The sequence below is a fragment of the Neophocaena asiaeorientalis genome, unplaced genomic scaffold, assembly GCF_003031525.2.
Source record: "Neophocaena asiaeorientalis asiaeorientalis breed wild unplaced genomic scaffold, Neophocaena_asiaeorientalis_V1.1 scaffold31, whole genome shotgun sequence".
Classification (NCBI taxonomy): Eukaryota; Metazoa; Chordata; class Mammalia; order Artiodactyla; family Phocoenidae; genus Neophocaena; species Neophocaena asiaeorientalis.
This window is the reverse complement of record NW_020175320.1, coordinates 1949645-1960167: the sequence shown is the minus strand read 5'-3', so window position 1 is coordinate 1960167 and position 10523 is coordinate 1949645. Positions and strand designations below refer to the sequence as shown.

Sequence of the window (10523 nt, the reverse complement as noted above, 5' to 3'; positions counted from 1 at the left end):
AGCAACAAAGACCCAAACCAGCCAAAAAAAAAAAAAAAAATTTAAAAAAAAAAAAAAAAAAAAAAAATAGGGGACTGAGTAAATAAATAATGGGCCATTTTTACCGTAGAATATAACACAGTTCTTCACAAAATTAAGAAAGATCTATGTACTGATACAGAAGAGAGTCCTAAGATAACTATAAAAGTTCTAATCCTATAGAATAGTATTGGAAAAAAGCACACATAAGAAACTGCTAATAGTGATTGCTTCTAGGGAGCAGAACTATTTCCATTGTATAGGAATATGTATTACTGAAGTCATTATAATTTTTTAAATTTTTTGAAAGAAAAAAATAAACATTTCCAGAAGGAGAACTGTCAAAGGGAACGTATGATTTTCACATAGCTGTAAGTTTAGACTACTCCATATATCTCCTACTGTAAAACACTCTGAGTTGGGATATTAATGATTTCTTGCATAATTGAGCATAGGAAGATAACAAATGTGTGCTACTTAATCAATGTCACACATACTACCTAAAGCAAATTAAGTATTTTAATAGAAAATTAATTTGCAGAAATAAAATATACCCACTCCTGTATAGCACAGGGAACTATATTCAATATCCTGTGATAAACCATAATGGAAAAGAATATTAAAAAAAAGAATGTCTCTATGTGTATAACTGAGGCACTTTGCTGTACAACAGAGATGGCACAACATTGTGAATCAACTCTACTTCAGTTAAAAACAAAAAATTACCCACTCCTCTTACCTGCCATGGACCCAGCCATTAATCTGTGTACATGACCAGAAACTCCCAGTTTTGTAGTAATTAACTAGAAACCAAAAACATCAAATTATGCACTTTTACAGAAGCAATCTTGCCAAATGTACTATATTACACATTGATGACCACAAATACTCAAAGTGTGAATGGGAGTAGTAGGAATAAAATGCTACTATAGACAGTGAAGTCTTGATACTGCTTACTTTTCATTTTAAGATACCCTATGATAATTTTAAAAAAATTATTCTTAGGATACCCTATGAAATTTAATTCATTAAACTCCTTTCTGTGTTAAGATGTTTGAGAGAATAAACTTTCAGCCAGCCAGAAAAGAGAAACTTAGTATGATGGGAAAAGCTGTTAACTTACAGCATTACTCAAAAACAGACTTTCACAATATGGTCTCACTAGTTTATTTAATAAGAAAATTCAAAGTTGCAGTGTTCCTCTCCTACAACTGAGAAACAAAAAGCATATCAAAAAGCTATTAATATTTTATGGATTTATTATTAGCTACTTGAAGGATACTTTGGCTCTTCTTTGTAAGTATAAACATAAACAATTTACTAAAAAATGACTAACAATCCTGGAACAGATAACTCCAAAACCAAGTTATATTTAAAAACTTAAACTATCACAAGCCTTAGTCTTTCAAAAAGGCATTACTTTATCCATTCATCCAAAGTAACTTTAAAGGTCAAAGCAAATGCCTTGTCAATTAAGTACAATATTCAAAGACACAAAAGAGGAAAACAAGATAAAGTTTCAAGTACCGTTTTATAATGCTCAAATGCCATAAACTGGATTGCACCATAAGGAAAAATTCGAATCATCATTGCACCATTCCCTTTATACAATCCAAGGTATCCCTCCTTTTGGGGAACAGCACGCAATGTAGAAAATACTCCTATTTTTAGAAAGATTTTTAGAAGAAAAATACTATTAAAACAGAGAAAACTACCTAAATTCAAATTTTCATGACAATCACAGATAAAGATTACTATGCCATCATTCATGATATAATTTTGCTTGAGGAATTACATGAATAGTAATTTCTGTATAACAGTTAAAGCTACTTAAAATACATCACATGTCCAAATTATGTAAATATTCCTCATGTAAAAATATAAAACATACTACAGCAAGAACAGCTACAAATTATAGTAAATTATATTTATAATTATTGTAAATTAATTAATCTCTAGCAACCTAAAAGAATATTAATAGAAATATATTCAACATCCAGATAATACACTGTGGATGACTATCTGGAAGGACGAAGGAAGGTTTCCCAGACTGACCCAGACACCTGTGTGGTTTGTTTACGAAAGAAGCTGCTAAATAAAAGAAACAAATAAAAAACCTACCAATTAAAAAACTATTTAAATTGGGGGGCAAATTTTCATTAGTAGTACTCTTTAATTAGGAATAGAGATAACCAAAGGCCTGAGTTCTGATCTGATATACTGATATGTTTATTATTCTAATAATGTCAATCACTAATCCTATTTGCAGTACAGACTTCTACATTCCATTATTAAACTATTTAAATTCCAATATTAAACTATTTAAATTCAGGTTCCTTTCCAAATTTTTCAAACAAAAATCAGATCAAATATGAAGGTAAATCACTGGGCTCATTTCGAATTTTAGAATTCAAGTAACCTTTTGATCCCTTCGCAGAAATCAAAACTGTAGGTACTTACTAACATCCAAGAAAAGATATACTCTAAAAGCATTTTTAATAAGCAGATATCTAAGTGGACTAATAATGTATTAAAAAGAATTCTATTTGGGTTGTTCCCTGCTGGCCTAGTAGTTAGGATTCCAGGCTTTCACTGCTGTGGTCCGGGGTCAATCCCTGGTCGGGGAACTGAGATGTCGCAAGCCACGTAGCGTGGCCAGGGGGGAAAAAAAAATAGAACTATACTATATATTTTTTTTGAATAATACAACTAAATATATTCACCCCTCCCTAAAAAAATTCTATCAAAGACATCCTCTTGCTGGAAGAGAAGAGTAATGATAAGCTCAGTTTAATTTTATTTAAATGTGTTTGTAATAATTTAAGGGTAATCAAACTTAGAACAGTGGCCACCTAGCAGGAACAGGAAGGCTAACGATGAGAGAGTACAGAAGAGGTTTCAACTGTACTGATGATGTTTATTTCTGAAGTTCTGTGCAGCTCCCCATATGTTTATTATATTATTCTCTAAAACTCTTTGATTGTTACAAATATTTAAAGAGAAATCATTAGTAGAAGTGAAATAAAGTTATTTCAAAAAAAGGAAATCCAGGGACTTCCGTGGTGATCCAGTGGTTAAGCCTGCGCTTCCAGTGCAGGGGAGCACAGGTTCAATCCCTGGGCGTGAGGGTGGGAACTAGGATCCCACATGCCGTGGGGCCAATAAATAAATAAATTTTTTTTTAAAAAAAAGGAAATCCAGGAAACAAGGAGCAGGGGAGGGTGGCTGGGGAGAATACAAGAAAAGCACAATGAACAGAAAACATAAATCTATGATTGAAAAAAAAATCTAAAACATATAAATCCGGGACTTCCTTGGTGGTCCAGTGGTAAAGAATCTACCTTCCAGTGAGGGGACACGGGTTCGATACCTGGTTGGGGAACTAAGATCCCACATGCTGCGGGGCAACTATGCCCGTGTGCTACAACAAAAGAACCCACAACAAAGATCCCGCATGTCGCAACTAAGACCTGACACAGCGAAAAGTAAATAAATAAAATTTTTAAATATTTTTTAAAAAAGATATAAATCCTTCTATTAAAAGCCAAACGCTCAAATTCTGTTAAAAGGCAATGCCTAACCAAATGATTTTCACAAAAATCTCACCTAAAACAATAACACAGAAAGACAAACAGAGGAAGACTGGATGTTGAATGTTTTCAAATGGCATTTAAATATCCATTGAGATAATCACGTTATTTTTCTCCTTCAACCTATAGTGTACTATTTTTACTTTGGGAAATTGAGATTTTCTTTATGGCGTAACACTGAACCAATTTTTGCATGTGTTACAAGCATATTTGGAAAGAATATGTATTCTCTGCAGGGTGCAAAGTCCTCTTGTCTATGTTATATCAAGCTTGTGTGTTATTTAGATCCTTTTCTGTATCTTTATTTTGTCAAGATAGGATTACAAGGAACTAACAGTTGGTAAAATATAAGCATATGCTTGTGTATATATACATAATCTCTGGAGGAAAAGGGAAGAAAACTGTAAATGCTTGATTCTAACGAGGGGACAAGGAGGAAGACGTTTGCTTTTGCACTTTTTTAATTATGAACTTGTGAAAATATTATACATTCAAAAAATAAAAATAAATAAAATGTAAAAATAACAAAATTTAAAGGATTTTTAAAGAATCCTATTATGATTCAGCTACCTATTTTTATATCACATTGACTGTAAAAAGTTAAATGGAGGTCAAAGATTTTTAATATACTACAGGAAAAAATTCTTTACACTCGGTGCAAATTGCGGAAGAAGAAATTCTAATTATACCCCTTCCTTTTCATTTGGCCACAATAATTTTGATTCAAAATAAAAAGTAGTTTTTGATGCCTTGGAAATAGTAAAAAAATAGCTTTTTAAAAGAAGCTAAAGTACAAGTTTTATTCAATAGCATACTTTTATCATCTTTAATTTGACTGTGGAAAATCATGTTTTTAAATTTAAGCAAAACTGAAAAACTATCTTATGCATGTAAAAAGGGAGGCACCTAGAATAAAATGCCCAACAATATTTTTAAAATAAATGAATAAGCCATTAATACTTTTCTTTTGGCTTGTATATTTTAAAGATACATGAAACTCCATATACTACACCAATAGTTCATTGCTGCACTACAGGAATTCTGTTTCAAATTCTGCATGCCTTGTAGGGTACACTGTAACCCGTGGCATGCAGCCCTGTAGAGCGTGAAATCTAACGTGAATATGTAAACTAATGATTACAAATCAGGAAACAAAACAACATACATCAGCATGGGGAGAAGTTTAAAAGAATAAAACAATACTGCTCAAACACTCATATGCTGGGTCACTGTCAAACACCACAAGATATTGGGTAATATAATTCATCTCCTTTTCACCCTCAATTTAGACTACGAAAGAAAATCATTTCCTTCCTTTCCAGTTTTATATAATCTCTCAATAAGTTCAAAGGTCTGATTCTTTCTATACATGAGCAGTACACTGAGAAGATATAGAATTCATTTCTATATACAAAGATATTAACAAAATTTTTCTTTCAATTTAAAGAACAGACTTTGTATTAAAAATATTGACAGGAAAATGAGACACGATAAATATAAAAATCACATTTTAAAAACCCAATTGTTAAAATAATTGATTCTTATTCACTCTGTTAAATATCTTTCTTAAAAATGATGCATAGATCATGCAGAGCACACATCATTCCCATTACTGAAGCATGAAACTGTAAAGCAATGGAGTAGTATGAGTTAGTTGCCTTGACCTAACTTCTTTCTTGGTCTCTATTCACATTAAATTTTTTCTTTTAAATCTTCTTCCCTCTAATTGAAAATTTAATATATGTTTAACATGTATTATAAATTAGCTTAGAGGAAAAAAATTACCTATAATCTCACCACTGAAAATTAACCACTTAATGTTCATATTTTCCTTCTAGCCTTTTGTCTAAACACATTTACTTAGATAAAATGCAATATGATTAAACCATTTGCAACATTTTTTCATTTAACTAATATATTATGAACATTCTTCCTAGTCAATTAATATTCTTTTACAATTTTTAATGATTGCAAAATAGTCTATAATATGGACTTATTTATTTAAGTAATACTTTAACTTAGCCAATTCCCTATTATTAAACATTTTGGTTGGCTCTTTTTTTTTTTTTAACCAACATAAATAATGCTTTCATTCTTGTATATACATATTTGAGCACATTTCTGATTACTTGCTTGAAACAACCTCCTAGAACGAGAATTGCAAGGCCAAAGAATATGTATCTTTTCAAGACTTTTGATACATATTACCAAAATGCCCTCCAAAAAGGCTATAAAAAATCCTTACTCCCACCAATGATATATCAGAGTGTCCATGTTAATTATAATAACTGGTTTTTATGTTTACAAGGAACAACTAAGGGCTCGATATTTTTTTAACAATTCAAGTTCATACTAATTGCATTGGATTCTGCTTGCCCTAAGATATCTATAACACATGCTTAAGTGTTTAAAGGAATAAACCTTATCTCTATCACTAGTTGGATTTTTTTTTTAAATCAAGCTGAGCTATTATGTGTGTCCATTAAGGATGTGATTTGTTAATCTCAATAAACAAATATGTAGTACTTACTTCAATGATTCAAAGATTTTAGAGTACATTAGTACCCTAAAATGATAAACATATATAACCACTATTGCAAATGAAACGATTAAAATAGCTAAGAGATACATCCCTTGTAAAATCTGCCCCCAAACTTGAACTCCCTTTTGTGTCCTCTTTCCACTATAATTCACAACTAGAAACGAAGACAGCAGATGGATAACATTTTCATTTTTCTCTTTAGCATCAATTAACTCACCCAAGTGTTTGTAATGGTGATTGTGAGCTTGTAATAAAACCTTCACTCGATCCAAAGGAGCAACTGTTGTTTTGGCACAGCATCCAGCAATACCTAAAAAATTTGAAAAGATCAGGAAGAAATTCCATATCATTTCTTTCCAGATGGAAACCATTATTTAGAGGCTAGCATACCCTCTCATCTCTAATTTGATCTCCATGGGTAGAACTGCCCAGTAGCAGGGATATGTAGATGATGGGCCCCCATTCTCTACAATTTAATTCTTGAGCATGTCAGACTTAATAAGTTTGAAGAGTGTAAATCTGCCCCCTAATTCCTGATGAACATTGGAATCTTGCTAAATGTGGTTATGGAGACAGACACTTGGAGGGATTTACCCACCTATAAGCCTCTGTTTGAAATAACATCTTCTTCTTCTGGATGACTTCTCATTGAAATAATCAAATTTCACCCGTAAAATTCAGTCATTCATTTATCCACTCAGCAATTATGTATTTGGTCCCTACCACATGCCACTGTGCAGACATGTGGATGACGGTAAAGTGCATACATGGGCTTTAGCATAAATCAGAATCCAGGTGAGCCCTAATAGCTTGGCATGCTTCTAAGGTGACAGTATATAAAGATTTTTTGCTACAGACTGTTTGTGTCCCCCCAAAATTCATATGTTGAAAACTAATTCCTAGTGATGGTATTTAGAGGTGGAGGTGGTATTAGAGGAGGTGATTAGGACCCTCATGAACGGAATTAATGCCCTTATAAAAGAGGCCCCAGAGGGACTTCCCTGGAGGTCCAGTGGTTAAGGCTCTGTGCTTCCACTGCAGGGGGGCACAGGTTCAATCCCTGGTCGGGGAACTAGGATTCCGCAGGCTGTACGGCCAAGGAAAAAAAAGAGGCCCCAGAGAGATCCCTGGCCCCTTCCACCATGTAGAAACACCAGCTATGAGGAAGCAGGTCCTCCCCAGATATTTGCTGGCACCATGACCTTGGACTTCTCAGTTTCCAGAACCATGAGAAAGAAGTTTGTTGTTTAAAAGTCACCCAGATTACAGTATTTTTGTTATAGTAGCCTGAACCAGACACTTCTGTAAAGTACCTTACATGTAGTAAGCACTCAACCAAATGAGTTGTTACTATTGTAAAAAGGTGGACAAAAAAGTCCTTGGTGTCTTTTTTATGGTTATGTTAAGCTCTTCATCATTGCATATTTGTTAAGGAAGGTACAAGAGGACTGGGATATTGTGAGTCTCTTTACTACTGCATCCCCAGAGACCAGTTCAGGGCCTGGCACCTAACAGGTACTCAATACCTGTTTACTGAATGAATGAAGAGTCTTACTTTACAAACTTTTAAAAATATAAGACAAAATCACTCAAAATCCACACACATTTACTTAATAGCTCAGCATGTAACTGATGCTAAAATGCATATTCTGAAATACCCAACAATAAAATGCCTATTTGTACTCAAATATTAAATCCACATATAAGTTTCTATATCAAGCTTCTCTTATCTGAACTAATGGAAGTAACAGTCATGGCTACTCAAAATTGAGAATAAGCTAAAAATAATTTTCATTCGGTATATTTGGTTTCAGAATAGTTTTTTATATAATTATCTTCCCATTCATTATGAAATAACCACATAAAATTATTTAGAAACTGCTGAATAAGTAGTTTCTTTTAACAATATCTTTACTTGCTTATCACACCACTTTATAGCTCAATTAATCATCACAAAAGTCCACTGGGTAAGGTCAAGTAGCCTTTATCTTCATTTTGAACAGCTGAACTTAAGATATTTGCCAAAGACGACTTACCTGGCGGCACAGTGGTTAAGAATCCGCCTGCCAATGCACGAGACACGGGTTCAAGCCCTGGTCCGGGAATATCCTGCATGCTGCGGAGCAGCTAAGACCGTGCGCCACAACTACTGAGCCTGCGCTCTGGAGCCCACAAGCCACAACTACTGAACCTGCATGCCGCAACTACTGAAGCCCGTACGCCTAGAGCCAGTGCTCCTCAACAAGAGAAGCCACGGCAATGAGAAGACTGCGCACCACAACGAAGAGTAGCCCCCCGCTCACGACAACTAGAGAAAGCCCGCGGGCAGCAGTGAAGACCCAATACAGCCAAAAATAATTTATTTATTAAAAAAAAAAAGATTTGCCAAAGACCACTGCTAATCACCAATAAAAAACACGTATGGGTCTTCCCTGGTGGCGCAGTGGTTGAAAGTCCGCCTGCCGATGCAGGGGGCATGGGTTCGTGCCCTGGTCCGGGAAGATCCCACATGCCGCGGAGTGGCTGGGCCCGTGAGCCATGGCCGCTGAGCCTGCGCGTCCAGAGCCTGTGCTCCGCAACGGTAGAGGCCGTGGCAGTGAGAGGCCCACGTACCGGGAGGAACAAATAAATAAATAAAAAAGAATCAGGTTAAAAACACACATGGTGGGGCTTCCCTGGTGGCGCAGTGGTCTGCCTGCTAATGCAGGGGACACGGGTTCGAGCCCTGGTCTGGGAGGATCCCACATGCCGCGGAGCGACTAAGCCCGTGCACCACAACTACTGAGCCTGCGCGTCTGGAGCCTGTGCTCCGCAACAAGAGAGGCCGTGATAGTGAGAGGCCCGTGCACTGCGATGAAGAGTGGCCCCCGCTTGCCACAACTAGAGAAAGCCCTCGCACAGAAACGAAGACCCAACACAGCAAAAATAAATTAATTAATTAATTTAAAAAACAACAACAAAAAAACAAAAAAAACCACGTATGGTTTCCTTTGTACCCGGTACTAGGCTAAGAGATTCAACTGCAGGCACTATGCCAAGGCTTTTTCAGGTCCTTTCTCATTTAATCATTACAATTACATTCTGAGGTAGGTACTCTATTTCCCCATTTAAAGGGTGGGGAAACTGAGGCAAAGAGAGGTTAAGAAACTTGCCCAATGGTATTTTCTCATATCACTTGGACCAGGAGTGCCTATAATGGTTATAAAAATCTGTGAGCAACTTTTTTTTTTTTTTGCTTCCCATTTCAATGACAACTTCATCCTTTCAGCTGCTCAAACCAAAATAAGTCCTGCTTGACTTCTCTTCTTTACCCATCTCTAATCTGTCAGAAAATCATTTATTCTATCTATATCCAGATTATCACAATTTTTCACCACCTCCCCTGCTACTAACCTGATCCAAGCCACCATCATCTATCATCTGAATTACTGCAATAACCACCAAACGGGTCTCCTTGCTTCCATATTTACATCCCTGCAGTTATTCTCCACAGAGCAGCCCAAGTAATCCTTTGGAAACATGTCATATCATGTCACTTCTCTACTAAAGACCTGCAATGGCTCCCTACTTCACTCCAAGTAAAAGTTAGAATCTTTACAGTGGTTTACAAGACCCTTCATTTCCTGTCCCCTTTAACTTTCTAACCTCCTTCCCCCATCAGCACCACCTGGCTCCAGCCACATAGGTCTCACTGCTGTTCTTTGAACCGATAAGGTCCTCCCTGACTTTGAAGACTTTGCTTTAGCTTTTCTTCCCACCTGGAAGGCTCCTTCTTAGACATCAACTTGTTAAACTCCCTCACATTTTCAAGTTTGCTCAAGTGTCATCCTCCCAATGAGACTTATCACGAATTATCCTATTTAATACTGTACCCACGTAGCCTCTACATTTCCTTGCCCCATTCTCCTTTTTACTTCTTCCCATTCCATTCGTCATGTTCTAATATACTATATAACTTATTTTTTCATTTTGCTTATCGCCTTTCTCACAACAAGTCCCCAACCAATGTAAACTCTAGGATCTTTGTTTTATTCCCTTATGTACACTGAGCATGTAGCAGACACTGAAATATTCCTTGTATAAATAAATGAATGACCTTTTTATCAGCAGAACAAAATAATTCTTAATACTATTGCAGCATACAGATATCTTTCTACAAGTCCTCATAATGTGAAATTTTAAAAATTCCTAGCCTTTACAAATAATTAAATGATGACAACTCAGTCAACTAAGAGAGGATAGAGACTGAAACACCTCTTTATGGGAAAGCAGAAGAAATTTCTGAGAGACAATATGAAACTTCTGGCCCGACAGTCACACCAATAGTAGGGCTGGGGCTTCCCTGGTGGCGCAGTGGTTGAGAGCCCGCCTGC

The 10523-nt window shown here is 35.7% G+C and overlaps 1 protein-coding gene across 3 annotated transcripts in view; it reads right to left on the bottom strand.

The window, feature by feature from the left end:
- Positions 1-10523, bottom strand: part of SLC25A16 (solute carrier family 25 member 16) — a 91938-nt gene that overhangs the window by 80514 nt on the left and 901 nt on the right. For all 3 annotated transcript variants that reach the window (XM_024765558.1, XM_024765559.1, XM_024765560.1), the window contains exons 2-4: positions 6368-6460; positions 1546-1679; positions 758-821 (exon numbers count right to left, since the gene is read on the bottom strand). In XM_024765558.1, coding sequence (XP_024621326.1) covers positions 758-821; positions 1546-1679; positions 6368-6460 — 291 coding nt within the window. The remainder of the gene's footprint in view (positions 1-757; positions 822-1545; positions 1680-6367; positions 6461-10523) is intronic.